The sequence below is a fragment of the Pelobates fuscus genome, chromosome 4 (genome assembly GCF_036172605.1).
Source record: "Pelobates fuscus isolate aPelFus1 chromosome 4, aPelFus1.pri, whole genome shotgun sequence".
Lineage (NCBI taxonomy): Eukaryota > Metazoa > Chordata > Amphibia > Anura > Pelobatidae > Pelobates > Pelobates fuscus.
Window position 1 is genome coordinate 344,515,319 of NC_086320.1, and position 17,400 is coordinate 344,532,718.

General features: G+C 45.9%; 1 protein-coding gene across 2 annotated transcripts in view; it reads right to left on the bottom strand.

The window, feature by feature from the left end:
• The window catches only part of MRC1 (mannose receptor C-type 1), a 122,714-nt gene that overhangs the window by 48,794 nt on the left and 56,520 nt on the right, over positions 1-17,400 (bottom strand). For both annotated transcript variants that reach the window (XM_063452502.1, XM_063452501.1), the window contains exons 11-14: positions 16,710-16,858; positions 9,734-9,933; positions 8,876-9,006; positions 7,286-7,373 (exon numbers count right to left, since the gene is read on the bottom strand). In XM_063452502.1, coding sequence (XP_063308572.1) covers positions 7,286-7,373; positions 8,876-9,006; positions 9,734-9,933; positions 16,710-16,858 — 568 coding nt within the window. The remainder of the gene's footprint in view (positions 1-7,285; positions 7,374-8,875; positions 9,007-9,733; positions 9,934-16,709; positions 16,859-17,400) is intronic.

Sequence of the window (17,400 nt, forward strand, 5' to 3'; positions counted from 1 at the left end):
ACTACCCCAGGGCGCAAGGCGCCTGGCAAACGTAAACACGCTGCTGACCACCCCCATACCCAGGTAAAGCCTGGTTTGAATGACACGCCTCAGGCTGTCGATGATGGCGCGCAACAACCGCGCAGTAGAGCTACTGGCCGGGCTACGGCGGCCAGGGAATGGAAACGGGCACGTGCCCATGATTTATTGTCCGATTCGGACGAGGATGGGGACGAGGAGTCAGACAATCAGTTCTCGGATCCCTACGGGGACGAGGTTTCAGGGGACGATGACCTCCCGGGGTCACAATTTCCCTCCAAACCAACCCAGACCAAAGCCCTTTCAGGGGCCCATGATGCAGAGCTAACCTCTGACGATAAAGATGCCCTGGCATTTGACCCAGACAACCTCAGACACCCTCGCTCCGCGGAATGGGAGCCTTCGGACCATATAGCCCGGTACCTGGCCCTTAGGGTCCGTAAATCCCTCTCACAGGAGGGTCGGAACAAACTGAGGGCGGAATGCCCCCGCCCGATCATACCCGATGCGGTAGCCAAGACCCCTGAGGTAGACCCCCAGATTATACAATTCCTAGGCAAGACGGGTTCGAAACCCAAAAAGGGCCTGGACTACTCCATGCGCAACTGTCAGGACAAATTCCTTGACACCCTGGGCCCAGTCACCAAACTATATGAGCTACTAGAATCGGCTCAGGCTAGTGGGGCGCCAGTAGATTTTGATGTGGCGTTCGGATGGCTCCAACGTCTTATATGTATGATAGGCAACGCCAATACGGCTATGTCAACGGAACGCAGGAAAGCCATCCTGCTTAAGATTGAGCCCAAGCTCGCGAGCATGGCCTCCAATGAGCCCGGTGCCTCCGCAAAGGGCCTTCTATTTGGGGAGTCCTTTGTAAAGGACCTGGGGTCTTACGTTAAGACCTTCACAGCTTTGGACAAGGCCCAATCCTCCATCAAGCGGGTATTTAGCCCAAAGGTTTTTGGCGGGGCCGGTAGAGGTAGGAGCCGTCTACCCGGCCGCAACCCCCGGGGTTTCTCAAGACCGGGCAGAGGCTCCTTCAACCAACAGAGACCGACCCAGGAACGGTCCTTCACCCCGTTCTTCCCCTCACGAGGACGGGCTTGGCATACCCGCGGCAGTCGAGGAGCACCCACGGGAAAACGCCCTTATGGTGAGTACCATGTTTCCCCTTTCTTCCCATATACGGGTAGGGGGTAGACTGGCCCGGTTCACTCGGGCATGGACACTGATCACGTCAGACAGTTGGGTGTTGCAGACGATAGAGGGCTACCACCTAGAATTGACTGCTCCCCCCATTCAGACCTCTCCCCCAAGGGCGATTCACATGCCGACTGCGCACTTAGACCTCATCTCTACAGAGATCAGAGAATTACAGGCAAAGAGGGCCATAGAGGAAGTCCCTCTAGACACACCAGGTTTCGTAAGCAACCTTTTTCTAGTGCCCAAAAAGGGAGGCGGGGTCCGCCCGGTTATCAACCTACGGCCCCTGAATGCCTTCATACAATACCGGCATTTCAAGATGGAAGGCATTCATTGCCTCAGAGACCTGCTCCTACCCGGAGACTGGATGGTCAAATTAGACCTGCAAGATGCTTACCTAACGATCCCCGTAGCCTCAATTCACAGGAACCTACTCCAGTTCTGCTGGGAAGGCAAGAAGTGGCGTTTCACATGCCTACCCTTCGGTCTGTCCTCAGCCCCTTGGTGCTTCACAAAAGTACTGAAACCGGTGGTGGCCTTCCTCAGATTACACGGGGTCCGCCTTATCATATACCTGGACGACATCCTCATACTCTCCGGGACTCAATCCCTCTTACTAGAGCACTTAGGGTGGGCCCTACACCTCATACAGAACCTGGGCTTCCTTGTAAACTGGAAGAAATCGGTTCTGATCCCCTCTCAACAAATGGAATTCCTTGGATTCCGAATCGACTCAGTACTACAAGTTCTCTGCCTCCCGGCGGAGAAGATGTCCAACATCAAGAGGGAAATAAGGAAACTTATGCAACGGCCGGACATATCCCTGCGCCAACTGGCACGGGTCATCGGCCTGTTGGCAGCCTCCATCCAGGCGATTTTCCCAGGCCCGCTGCATTACAGAGCCTTACAACGACTGAAAGCGGCCTGCCTACGAAGTGGCCACTCGTACGAATCCCACATTTCCCTGGACACGGAGTCGAGGGAGGAACTGAACTGGTGGCTAACCCACATGGAGGCTTGGAACGGCCACGGAAGAGTCCTTCTTACACATAAACTCTCTGGAACTGCTGGCGGCCTCGTTCGCCATTCGCAGTCTATCACCCAAAGGCATCTCATGCTCGATTCTTCTCAAGCTGGACAATGTCTCAGCGGTACGTTACATAAACCATCTAGGGGGAACCAGGTCCCGCATCCTAGCGGTTTTGGCCAGAGACTTCTGGAATTACTGCTTACAGAACAGCGTGTCCGTTACCGAGGAACACATCCCGGGCCTGGACAACTACACCGCGGACTGGAACTCCCGCTACTTGAGGGACTCGGGAGATTGGAGACTGCTACCGAGCATATTCCGCAGAATCTCATCCCTATGGGGACCTTTGAGCACGGACCTGTTCGCATCCAGACTCAACACACAACTACCGAGGTTCTGCAGCTGGCGACCAGACCCAGAGGCCATAGCGACAGACGCTTTCCTCCAAGATTGGTCCGAGGGCAGGGCTTACGCCTTCCCACCGTTCAATCTAATAGCTCGTTGTCTGGCACACCTCCGACGCTTCAAGAGCTCGTTGGTCCTGATAACCCCGTGCTGGAGATCTCAACCTTGGTTCCCACACCTGCTGGAGATGGCGATAGACCACCCAAGGCTACTGCCGGACCATCCATCTCTACTGACCAACCCAGACGGGGAGAACCACTCCCTAGTGGAACAGGGCCTTCTCCGTCTCATGGCATGGCTCCTTTCCGGGGACCCTGGGAGATCACAGAGGTTTCGAGCACGACTATGCAACTCCTGGCAAACGCATGGGCACCTGGTACACGACAAGCTTATGCTGCGGCATGGAGACAGTGGGCCAATTGGTGCTTGGGACGATCATTGGATCCGGTATCAGCCCCTGTGAAGTCGGTACTAGATTTCCTTACACACCTGTTCGAGTCAGGCAAGGCCTTCCGCACGGTCAATGTATTCCGCTCGGCCATCTCAGCAGGACACGACCAGGTGGACGGCCTCCCACTAGGACAAAATCCTCTAATTTGTCGCCTGCTCAAGGGAGTCCGTTTCTCACGTCCCCCCACATCCAAATACGGATCCTTCTGGGATGTCAACTGTGTGTTCAGACTCCTAGATGGCTGGCCCACAAACGTGGATCTTTCACTTAAACAATTATCGGCAAAACTACTTATGCTGCTCTGCCTACTATCCTGTAAACGGGTATCAGATGTGAGAGCCTTGGACTGGCGAGCCCGTACATTCACCCCGGAGGGGGTGTCGTTCGATATCTCACGAAGAACGAAGTCGGCCACCAAACAAGTTTGCTATCCACGAATACCGTGTTTGCCTAACTTATGCCCAATAGCATGCCTAAAAGAGTACGAGTCTCGCACCTCTACACTGCGCCCGTCTAATGACGGCCCTCTGTTCATCTCCCTGAAGAAACCTCATCTACCTGTATCCACGCCGACACTGGCACGATGGATCAAATGGCTGTTAGCTACGGCCGGGATCGATGTCTCTGTTTTCTCATCACACTCTGTTAGAGGCGCCATGGCCTCAAAAGCATCGGCAGCCGGATGCCGCTTGGAAGACATTCTGAAGGCTGCAGATTGGTCTACGGAATCCACCTTCAGGAATTTTTACTTTAGACCGATACAACATTTTTCAGATAAAGTTATAGCTCAGCTTTAAAAAAGCATAATAGGAGCCTCCGTGTCTTTAATAAAATTCCTAGATTTTACTAGTAGCATGACGTAAAGTCATGATTTTATTAATGACACGGAGGCGAGTATTATTCCCTCCCTCCCTCCCTGGGAAGGAAGTGGTGGTATGTTCTTCTTTTACAACCTGTTATTCTAGACTGACTCACAACTTACACTCATACCTTTAGGACGGGTCTTCCTGGCCCAAGTTTATTAAGTTATGCATAACTATTTGACGTTCTTTTCTTGGGGACACTGTGACGCCTTTTTCTGTCAGGCATAGTTGACGTTAGCTTATTTGATCATAACCGTTGCATATCCATATATTATGTCTATTTAATATGACATTCATTTCCTTTTCAGAAATATAGGTTACTAGAAATACTGGACTATGTTACACCCAGTTGTCAGTTGAGATTTTACCATATTTCTCCTCTCTTTTTTAGCATGATTCCACAAACCAATGGAACTAACAGGAGCTTCAAGGTTGACTCCGCATTCCCTAGGAAGATATGTTCAACTTCCCAAGATTACAGTTCAAGTTCAAGTTATGGTTCGGTTTACTGGTCTTCGGATCGCTACGAAAGAGGAAGAGGAAGAGAGTGCTACACCTTATATACTGGAAGGGGGAGGTTCCCTTATGTAGCACTATGGAATATGTTGAATATGTATATATGTTAATGATATGTTTTTTCTCTTTTCACTCATTTCTCTCTTCGCTGCTGAGGGAAAATTAAAGAAAGAGAAGCATAATACTCGCCTCCGTGTCATTAATAAAATCATGACTTTACGTCATGCTACTAGTAAAATCTAGGAATTGTATTTTGCAAAACCGTGAAAAAGTGATAGATAAGTACAATCTACAGGGGAACAACCACGTCCATGAATGATATAGTATGCTCTTTACATAACTGGTTGGGATACTCTTACAGTTACACACAGGTTATGTGTTAGGGAGTGTTATATAATGCAAACAAGCATGGGAGGGCATGGGAAGGGTGTTGTGTAACACATTCATTGCGAAAGACTATAGTTTCCTGTACAGCATGGATTGCTAAGATTATTGTACATATTAGCTGTCCAATATTTGAACTTTGGTTGTAACAAACAAAAATAAAATAGAGAAGGATGTAAAGGACCAAAACAAAACAATTACAACATAAGGTCAATCGAAAGTATGAGTGATTTGTCAGAGAGGCCAAAGGAGTGTAGATAATGTACAATTTATTTTTATTTCTGTATGGCATGTGTCGCTGAGAACTTAGAAAATGAGTACAAGTCATTTGGTTTGGAATATGGAAAGGATTTTGGAAGGTCGAGAAGTAAGTAGCCCTATGCGGGGGTGGTTTTCACCCAATCTTTAAATGAGGGGGTTGGTAGTTTTGGGACTTCCTTGTCAGGTTTGGCCATTATAAGTATGAAATTAGTGATGATGGTTCATTAAGTTTTTCCTTGGTTGCCAGATAAATCTCTATATTGAGAATACTTGCCGAAGTAGGACCATCTCAACTCCTTCATTGTGCGTAAATATTCTACTTTGATGATCAGGATTGCTGCCATGGCCCACGCAGACTAATGATAACTAGTTTCGCTGTTGTATGAATTATATTATTGAGCATTTATATTTGGTCTGAGCAATATCCAATTTGTGGAAAAGGAGAGAGGGTATATCTAGATTCGGATAGATACCCAAAACATCCCTATCAAGTTTTGCACATCCTTCCAGAAAGGCAGGATATTATCTCAGGTTCACCATATGTGATAGAGAGGGCCTCCTGCCCTCCCTCATCTCCAGCAATTAGTTGGAACAGAGGGAGTATAACTATTGATGACTACCGGTGTGAGATACCATCTTGCCAGTAGTTTGTAATTTGCTTAAAGGAGTGGAATGCTAGTGTGGGAATGGAAGGTTCTATATACTATTAAGTACCAGTCTTTCTCTGATAAAGGAGGGTCAAGGTGTTTGCTCCAGGTAAAGGTTAGGTATACCATACTATAGTTTTCATCTACCTAATTTGGTGTCTGCCCTGAGGGTTTAGAAGTAGAAATCAAATTACCTTTACTCCCTTGCTGTGCTTGTCAGGCCATGGCCACATTGTCTACATGGCTAAGATCATCAAGATTGGTGATTGTAGCCTATCCAATGCTTCCCCATAGGGAAGCAATGGGAGTCTAGTGTGTATGAGTGGCAACTTGCTGCACTGTGCCAATCAAATGAATCTATGAGCATAATTTGACTCAGTTCTCACAGGGAAAGCACCTCTGATGGCTGTAGACAACCACTAGACGTGTATGTAACCCTGCAATGGCATTGCCAGTCCTACAAAACTGCAATATTTTGCATTGCAGGGTTAAAACTACAGGGCCACTGCACCAAGACTACTTCATTATCATCATCATAATTATTTTACATTTCTTCCTGAATTTATCTGACCTTGGAGATAACAAAATGTCTACCAGACACTGAGGAATAGGTTTGTAAACAGACCAAATCATCATCATCATCGAAATGTCCAAGTGAAATAAACAGTGGGACGATACGCATAATATAAATATTGTCCTGATAGTTGGGAAATAGGTTTATCAACATGAGCTACAAACACATTTTACATAGCAGCTATTTAGGGAAATCAGTTCTACCCAAAAATGCTATAGTAGCTCCAAAAATAAACCGGAAACAAGTTGTACAAACTAGGGTTCATGTAAGTAAATCTCAAAAACCTCTGGATGAAGACATCACAATGCTGAGTGTCCAAGGTAATATTCAGTGAGGATTCTTTAAAACTGGTTCAATGAATGAATAAGTACAGAGCTTAGACTATCAGCAAATGGAAATTGGATGTATCCATCGTTACAATAACTCTAAGGAGCATATATGCAAAACAAATTGTTTTTGCAAATTGTGAATTAAGAAAATTGAATCTAAAATAGCTCTGGTATAAATTACAATCCAGGTTCTGAAACTGATGATTATGGCTGATTATGGCTATTAAGATAGTTAGATAATGACAGAAATATGTATTACTGGTATGTAGGGTGGCTGGACATCATTTAGTACCCCTGAGAAAGTATATTAAAGGAGGTCACTTGTAAACAGCCAGTCATGGAGATAACACGCCAATGCCAGAACTTCAACTTTTTACCCTACTCTAACTCAATAAATTTGACAGTAAAACTAGTATACAGAATAACGGAGTAAATGAGTAACTGGGACAAACTACATAATCAACTATAATTGGTAACGAATGAGCTGATGAAATTCTCAGAATTACAAGTCAGGGTGCCTAGTGCCATGTAACGTGGGCTTAAATAGCATATTATATGTTTGATTTCGTGTCGTTATGCATCATTTACAAATACATTTACTTACAGGTGTGCCATCTGACCATCCAAAACCTTCATCAGGATCCACCGTTAGGAGTCCTATCCAGAAAATACCACTGTATACATCTCCTCTCCTTAGAAGATAAAGATACAGAGATTATATTAACAATATACTGTTTATAAGTTTCATTGGCTCGTAACTGTGCCACAGGGAAATAGTTTTAGGTCTTTGTTGTGCACCCAATATTACCAATTTGTAGTTCTAAATATCTCTAAAGAGAGTAAAACATGTTATATCTATGTAAATTAGACGTTTGCATATTATGTCCACTCTTAGTTTGTTACTCATTTTTTAAAAAAAATTCAGGGGCTTCTTTTATAACTGACCCAGGAGAACTAAGGAGACAAGTATTTTCTCATCGGTGAGAGGTAAATGTTACATATATCAAAGACATCAGAATCAAAACTGGATATTACAACCGGTATTCGAAATATCTCATCACACCACCTCACTTATTGGCCTAAACTGGCAGAATAATTTGTATCCTGTCAAAGTGGGGTAACCTAAAATCTAGCATGCCTAGAGTTCTTCTTTTTGTTACTAATTTTGCTTTTGTGTTTGGGGCGTAACTCGTAACATTGTGAGTCTGCCAAATCGATTCAGCGAAGAATCTATCATTACCGTATGCCTGGGCCCTCATGGTGATGCATAGGAGGTTTTGTCTCTGTCATCTAGGTAAACATTCAATTTCTTACATTAAACCTGTGCTTTACCTTGGATTTTCACTATAAATGTTTGCAATCTCCAGAATATGCTTGGAAATGCTGGTGCCCCTGTACTTGAAGACAAGCCTACTAAAAGCTATCTTGTTAGACCCTTTCTATGTTCCTATTACCAACTATCTGCCATTTGAGATCCTGCATTTGCACGCAGGCTACATGAACCATGGCTTTTTATCTGCACTATTTGCTGCCCGGCGTTAGGCCATTTCAAAGGAACACTCCAAGCACCATAACCACTACAAGTCATTGTAGTGGTTATGAAGCCAGGAGTTACGTGACGCCCCTGCCCCCTTTCTTCCATTGCAAGGACATAAGCCATTTATTTAAACAGTTTCTCATTTTACTTGATGTTTGCCAGGTGCCTCTCCCCACCTCCACTACATCTCAGAAGAGCATGAAGTTCTTCAGCAGACACTACAGTTAGTTCTCCTGAGCTAAGCTGTGCAATGTGAGATGTAGTGGTTATGGTGGTTGAATAGTTCCTTTAACCATTTCTTTTAGATCTTTATAGTACTAATGGCCTTTAGTTGTTTGATAAACCTGAAACCAGTTATTTTTCAGTCCGCTGCACAGGTTCCTGATCTATCAGTGACAGGTGCTCAATCTTAACAAATTTTGGGCAAGATAAATTATTATGCAGGGGGATTTACTGTAGCATACAATACTAACTATTTATGTATGTATTTATGTATTTTGTTTTTTCATAAAACTATCAAACAACTTGTTGAACAGCAAACACTACTACGATTTTGGAAACCATTGGAATAATCAATATTAACGCAAATATAAAAATTCCAGCAGATGCCAATATAAAAACTGACTGCGTTAACTGGAAATAAACTCTCAAACTTACATCAACATAGACCAAACGGCACTTTCTTCTTCTTTGTTGCCAATGCTGAGTAATTCACCTCCTATAGTCTTACAAAACGTTCTTGCTTCAGACCATGACCTCTTTTCAGACTCATCACGATTCTTGTAATGCTAACGACACATTAAAATAATAAATAAGTAAGATTATGAAAAACAGACAGATCAGACAGACAGATAGATAACTAAAGTATTTACTTATTTCTGATGAATTTTTCTAATAGGAGAAAGGAAAAGTTTGTTGATATTTTTTGTAGCTTGAAATCAATAGCTCAATTGCAGCAGTCCATTGACCAATTTGTCTCAACCCCTTAAGGACACATGACGGAAATATTCCGTCATGATTACCTTTTATTCCTGAAGTTGAAGGAGTTATATGTATCACAGACCTCGATAAGACATACTGAATACCATACAAACAGGACTGCAAAATTGTACATGGATTCTTTACTTATAAATTCTGACTTGTGTAATTTATTGCCATTGGCCAAAGTTGTGTGTCTTCCAATACAGGTAATACAGGTAATGTAATCAAGCATTTTTAATAGTCTTCTTCCCACCAGTGGAATATATGACTCCTACTCTCCACCAAAAGTGGGAGCATAGAATATTTTGGCTATCATGCACTCATCAAGACAGTAATAAATAAACATGTTACAATGACAACTGCAAAGCAACTTCATCAATTTAAAAGTCCTCAAATGAAGAACTAAGTCAAATTCGGTTAAAAGCTACTTCACAAGGCGAATGCCCCCCGGCTGATAGAGAGAAGCGAAAAAATAAAGTTCTACTTGTGAAGTGATTTTTTATAAATATATAAAATTCATGATGTTTTACTCACTTTGTAGCATGAGTTTAGGGAATCTGTGGTTTTCCAGCCTGTTGGACATTTAGGTGCAACTGTTGTCGTTGGAATAGGAGGTGGAGTGACTCCCTCAGCCCAGTGTTTACAAACATATTTTGCCTTCTCTTCGCAGTTTATAATATTCCACAATCCGCCTTTAATTCCTGTATTCATCACGACACATCCTTGCTTCCTTCCTTGTAAATAGTATTGAGGAAGTAAAAGCTGTAAAACCTGGACTAGCAACATGAGCACATTCAAGGACTGACTGTTTGACTAAAGCCTTGTACGCGGCATATGGTTCAAGTAATCGCCATGCTTTTTGGATGGAAGCAATATTCATATTTCATGTCATGTTAATTTTTTCTCTATTTTCAATTTTTTCCCTGCATTCTGTTAAAAGGGAACTGCTACTTCCCAGAATTTTTTATTGTATGTTTGCTGATTCCTATATAGAACAGATACACAATTCTGCTTTTCCTGCTGGTCTAGCTCACAGAGCCTTCTGGTTTTTGAATAGGAGGATTTCTTATCTGTAATTGCATAAAGCTTAGGAGACACCCTCCTAGCAGGGCTGTCTTAACGCATGGGCATGCTGGGCCCCATAGGCTTGCCTACTTTTCAGTATATTATTCTGGGAGATTTATTCAGAACCTTCACACCATCTTTATTGAACCATTAAGGTGGACTAATCACCTCTGTTATCTGTACATCCGATCTGGATCTTGTTGCGAATACTTATCTTAACGAAAACAACATAAACATACCAATTGTACAAAAGCAAAACAAAATCAACACACACAATTTTTTGAAGGTGTAAAGTATAATAAAGTTCTTCTAATATTTTTAACAGTTTATGTCAGTTGCCTCCCCCTGCTACCCACTAAATGTTTGTGTGGATTAATCTTTAAAGTTTGAACACTGATTTTGTCGGAGGTACTAATAAATGGGGTTGAGCTTCACCCCTTCTGACTGCAGTTACGTCTATTATTCCTGTCCTCTGGATGCAACCACACACACTCACATTCCGGAGTTGGTTGGGCCATGTTGAAGAGATTCACCAGACAGAGGAGCAGGCTGCAGGACTTAAAGGCAGAACTCCCCCTTTTATTTTTTACATCTAATTGTCCCCCTAGTTACCCCCAAATGCCCCTAAGTCCAGTATGTTACCTATTTTTTAAATCTTCATTTCGTGCCCAGTCCTAGGTCCTGGGCGCCGCCATCTTTGTGTGGGTAGATGAAGTCCCTGTGCGACACGTCATCTGCCCAAACTAGATAGCGATGTGAAATTACCACGCATGCCCAGTTAAACACTTCGGCATTTAAATTTCGTATATTCATTCGTTCGTCAGAAAGACGAAGGAGTGAATAGAAATTTCAGATGAACAAACACAGAATATCAGTGTTCGTTTGTTCGTTCGTTCAGTTTTTTACAAGGAGGGAGCTACTAGCTCTCAGTTCCCTCCTTGTAATATGTAAAAATAGAAGTGGCAGGAAGGTATGCTCCCCGCCACTTCATAGCCCCCATGTCCTCCCTCACTCTATGTGGCTGCTCACTGTTGTAAAAAAAACAGCCTCCCTTCCAACAAATGGGCCCATGGTGGGGCATCTATTAACTAGCCCCCACCCATGCCCTGTGAGTGGGGCTATGCAACTAAATGGGGGACATAGGGTCCCTCTTGGCCCCCACCCATGAGTGGCGGGTGGGGGCCCTAAATGACAATGGCGACGGGTCGGAGCTTAATGTAAAAATAACCCCCAGGGGTGACTAGTGGTCCCTAGGCCCCTAGTCACCCCCTCCACCCCAAATGTTTTTAATAAAGTGCTACCTACCACCCTTCTCACCCTAAAAATAGTGTGAGGGGAGACAATAAAACTAAATACATGTAAATAAATAAAAACAATACTTACCATTTGATGTCTTCTTTTTTCTAAAACCTTATTTTTCAGCCCCAAAAAAGGCCAAATAAAAATCCATAATACCCGAACTTCTAAAATAAAAAAAACCAGAGCGCCAAAAAGTAAAAATATCCTGGAAAGAAAATCCCAGTGCTAAAATAAATATTCCATCTTCACCCAGTGAGGGCACTGCACAGACACAGTGAAGCCTTCCCACGCCCTGCAATTTGACTCAGAGCACTCTGATTGGTTTAAGCCAACCAACAAGAGTGCTCTGATAGGTAAATAGTGAGCCTTATCTGATTGGTTACCTGTAAGGCTCACTATTCACCTATCAGAGCACTTCTGTCATTTAAGGGCCCCCACCCGCAGCCAATGGGTGGGGGCCATGAGGAGGAGAGACAGTAGGTCTTCCCTCCCTTCTGTCATTTAGGGGCACCCACCCGCAGCCTATGAGTGGTGGCCAGGGGGGGGGGAGACCGTAAGTCCCCTCCTTTATTCATGGGCCTCCACCCACAGCCTATAGTTGGGGGCTATGGGAGAGGGGGCCGTAGGTTCCCCCCCAACCTTTTGTCATTTAAGGGCCCCCACGTGCCTCTCATGGGTGGGCCCAGGGGGTAGGCAGTAGGTTCTCCCACCACCCTTTTTTCATTTAAGGTACCCCACCCTCAAGCTTTAGAAAGGGGGGCATGGAGGGGGAGACAGCAGCCTTCATACCAATTGTGTCATCGGAGGACCTCCACCCGCAGCTCAGGGGTGGGGACCCCCCTTTTGCCACTTAAGTGCCCCCACCCACCCCTCATGGGTGGGGGCTGAGTGGGGACACTAGGTCCCCCAGTTAGTGGCCCCCACTATGCTTCCCACCCATTAATGATTGTTGTAGGTGCTCCACTAAAAGGCACTTTATTAGAAGAGGGGGTCTTTTTTTTTTTTTTTACAACAGTGAGCAGCCACTGGCACAGTAAGCAGCAGGGGCGGGCTGGGCCGGGGGGCAGGGAGGCAATTGCCCCCCAGGCCGCCCGAAATTATTTTAGGACCGGCCGCGGCGGGCCGGCCCTTTAAATGCTGCAGCCGCCGAGCGCTCTGTAAAGAGCGCTCAGACGGCTGCAGCAGCTTCTCCCCTCCCTCCCCTCCCCTGTAGCGGGGCCGAGCCGGTCTCCGGTCCGCGGTCCCGGCCGGAGTGATGGGAAGGTGCACACTGAGTGTGCACTTCCTGTCAGTCCGGCCGGGTACAGGAAACAGAAACTCCTGTTCCGCGCGGAACAGGAGTTTCTGTTTCCTGTACCCGGCCGGACTGACAGGAAGGTGCACACTGAGCACCTTCCTATCACTCCGGCCGGGACCGCGGACAGGAGTGCAGCTCGGCCACCTACAGGGGAGGGGGTAAGAAGAAGGGGGGGGGGGGAGGAGAGTAAAAAGAGGGGAGGGGGGGAGAGTAAGAAGAGGGGAGGGGGGGAGAGTAAGAAGAGGGGAGGGGGGAGAGTAAGAAGAGGGGAGGGGGGAGAGTAAGAAGAGGGGAGGGGGGAGAGTAAGAAGAGGGGAGGGGGGAGAGTAAAAAGAGGGGAGGGGGGAGAGTAAAAAGAGGGGAGGGGGGGAGAGTAAGAAGAGGGGGGGAGAGTAAGAAGAGGGGAGGGGGGAGAGTGAGGGGAGGGGGGGAGAGTAAGAAGAGGGGAGGGGGGAGAGTAAGAAAAGGGGAGGGGGAGAGTAAGAAGAGGGGATGGGGAGAGTAAAAAGAGGGGAGGGGGGAGAGTAAGAAGAGGGGAGGGGGGGAGAGTAAGAAGAGGGGAGGGGGGGAGTAAGAAGAGGGAAGGGGGGAGTAAGAAGAGGGGAGGGGGGAGAGTAAGAAGAGGGGAGGGGGGAGAGTAAAAAGAGGGGAGGGGGAGAGTAAAAAGAGGGGGGAGAGTATGAAGAGGGGAGGGGGGAGAGTAAGAAGAGGGGAGGGGGGAGAGTAAGAAGAGGGGAGGGGGGAGAGTAAGAAGAGGGGAGGGGGGGAGTAAGAAGAGGGAAGGGGGGAGTAAGAAGAGGGGAGGGGGGGAGAGTAAGAAGAGGGGAGGGGGGAGAGTAAAAAGAGGGGAGGGGGAGAGTAAAAAGAGGGGGGAGAGTATGAAGAGGGGAGGGGGGAGAGTAAGAAGAGGGGAGGGGGGAGAGTAAAAAGAGGGGAGGGGGAGAGTAAAAAGAGGGGAGGGGAGAGTAAAAAGAGGGGAGGGGGAGAGTAAGAGAAGGGGGAAGTAAGAAGGAGGGGAGATAAGAAAAAGAGGGGGGTAAGAAGAAGAAGGGGGTAAGAAGAAGAGGGGGAGTAAGAAGAAGAAGGGGGTAAGAAGAAGAAGGGGGGGTAAGAAGAAGGAAGGGGTAAGAAAAAGAAGGAGGGGGTAAGAAGAAGTAGGAGGGTTAAGAAGAAGAAGGGGGGTAAGAAGAAGGGGGGAGTAATAAGAAGAACAAGGGGGGGAGTAAGAAGAACACAGGGAGGAGGGGGGTAAGAAGAACACAGGGGGGGTGAGAACACACAGAGGGAGGAGTGAGAAGAACACAGGGAGGGTGGAGGGGGGATGAGAAGAGCACAGGGAGGGTGGGTGAGTGTGAGAAGAGGCCGCTAGGGGAGGTATGGGGGAGAGGAGAGACCACTAAGGGGCAGGGGAGAGCTCTAAGGGACAGAAGGGACAGCTCTATAGGACAGGGGGCAAGACAGGGAGCTCTTTAACACTACGCGCACACACACACACACACAATGCATCCCTATACATACACAGAAACACACAATGCACCCCTATACATACACAGAAACACACAATGCACCCCTATACATACACAGAAACACACAATGCATCCCTATACATACACAGAAACAGAACATGCTTCACTTACACACAGAGAAACACACAATGCATCCATTACACACACACACAATGCAACCCTTACACACAAAGACAATGCATCATTTGCACACATACACAGAAACATACAATGCAAACCCTTACACACACATGCAAACACACACACTGTTTTTCTTACATACACACAGAAACACAATGCATCTCTTACACTCAATGCACACACATACAGACACACACCTTGCATCCCTTATGCATACAAACACAGATTCACACAATGCATCCCTCACACACAACCAGAAACACATAATACATCCCTTATACACAAATACACACTGCTTCCACTACACACAAACACACTGCATCACCTGCACAAACTGGTATCCATATACACTACATACCATAAGCACACATATGAGATCACATAACACATCCCCTACACACTCCACTCCCTGTGAGCGAGCTCATGGGTGGGTGGAACATATAAGTGGACTTATGAGTGGGCCTTATGGGCATACTCACCGTCAGGCACTGGGGCCCAGACCTTGAGCTGTGTAAGAGGCCCCCAAAAAATGGAGCTGCTTCCAATTCTCCCAGAACGTTGAATGTTGTGACCATAGTTGCAAACAGCCTCCAGAGGTCCTGTTCTACACCAGACGAGTGGAGCCAAACTGCAGCCCATCATCATCCTCATCTAATTGTAAGTAGGCAATCTAGTATATTATTAGTGACACTAATCTATAATTTACCTCACATTAAAGGGACACTATAGCTTAATGAAGTGGTTCTGGTGTCTAAAGCTGGTCCCTGCAGGCTTTTTAATGTAAACACACACTGTGTGCAGCACTGGCGTTAGTTCATATGGCAGATCATATGGGTGGGGCATTGTGATGTCACATGGGGGGGCGGCAAATGTATATTTTGTCTAGGGCGGCAAAAATCCTTGCACCGGCTCTGATCCTGGGCAGGTGCACCAGTCTACTGGTGACCCACAGGAGGGGAGTGCACTGATTGCACTGCACTCTCCTCCTGCCCAGACCCGTCTTGACCGCAGTGCAAGTGCCCTCTGCCCCTAATTTACAGTGGCTCACACTCACAACAAGCAGTGCCTAGAGCCCTTTGCAGAGACGGAAACAAAGAGGTTCTGCGGCAGCTGGCCGTCCTGCAAGCATTACATTAAACAGCTGTTCCCCAGCAGCCACAGGTGGCGTTGTGCTGGGAGACTGTGATTACTCTTCACTTCCTCCCAGCCTACAGAGAGGAGGAGGCATGATTTAATCTTGAATAAATCCTCTAAGCAAACCTTTATAAATTTGGGGGGATCAGCTCTGTTTCCACAGTTTATTGGTGTTTACTCTGATGTCTGTATTAATATTGAGGGATGTCTAAGGAGTAACGTCAGTGTGTGTCAGCAGGGCCAGCCGTTAGGGTGGGCAAGCTGTGCGGTCACGCAGGGTGCCATGACAACAGAGGCGCCCGGCGGCCAACACAGCTCACAAGTTGGGTACACCAGCATATTTAATTTAAACGATTCGCTGGTGGTCCACTGGTGCGCACCAGCAGTAGGTGCAGTCAGATCAAATCCTCTCCCTCGTGGTTCCGGCGCTCAGTTAGTGAGTCAGAGCACAGGCTCAGAGATTCTCAGCCTGTGCTCTGACAACATTGAAAGTCAGAGCCGTGAAGGAGCGGGTATGGCAAAGAGCTACTGATTAGCATAACATCAATAACATCCGTTATAAAACCAGAAAAAGGTGGGCATGGATGGTGAACTGATTTGGTGGCGCAATGGGCCACTTGACTGGTTTTGCCCCCCAGGCCTAAGGCTGCCAGCCCTCCCCTGGTAAGCAGCCCTGCTGTTCAGCATCCCCACGCTCTGCATAGAGTTGCTGAATCTTCCTCATAGAGATGCATTGATTCAATGCATCTCCATATGGAGGTCCTGATTGGCCAAAACGGCATTTGGCCCCGCCCCGTGACGATTTTTCCCTATGGGAAAGCATTGGATTGGCAAAAAATTGTCAATTTTGCTGATGTCTCAAAGGGGGCAGAGCCAGTGTCGGCGGACCTGCGCGGCGTTGGAAATAGGGCGAGTTTTAAACTTTTATAGGGAGGCTAGGGGGGGGGGGCAAGCCATAAGACAGATCATTGGTTCCAGATCATTGGTTTATTTATTCTGTCGTTTAAATGCTTTGTTGTATAATAAATTATGTCATGTGTTTTTTCTGTTATAGAAGGTTTTGACGTACCAGGCATCTGCGCATCCCAGTGAGTGAACAAAACCTTTTCACCATTAGTCCATGTAAAATTTCCTCTTTGCCCCATATCGGATAGACCGGTCCAAAAATATTTTTCTGGCCTAAGTCCAATCAAACTTGTTAAGTAAGCTTGTTCGTACCTGTAGAAAAATAATAATAAATCAATGTTGATTTGCATATGTAGCACACAATACTCAACACTACATAGGAAACAGTTAATGCAATAAAGAATATGGAGGGGGATAGACAAAATAAAGACGGTTTAAAGGTAAGCCATCGTAAATTACATTTACTTTAAAATGACCAGGACTATAGAGTTCCTTTAATCATTGGAGTAAGGTTGCTGCATGTTTTTTTTCAGTGTAACTCAGTGAATTAATTTGGAGTGTGTAATGTTTTTGGTTGCTACTGTTGATTGAAGCTGAGAAAAGATAGAGAAACTTTATATTACAGGATCCCAATATCACTATATAATTTTACCAATAAATAATAATTAACATATTTCGCTAGGAATCACAATACAATTTATTTAAAGATATAGTTATAGATAAAGTTATAGTTAATAATAGAAAATGTGTTTATTTTAATTGATACAAAAATCCATTTAAAGTGAGAAAGTTTGCCTTAAAATAGTGCTTGCTTCAGCACATAACCCTCCATCTTATTGACCACAATTACACTG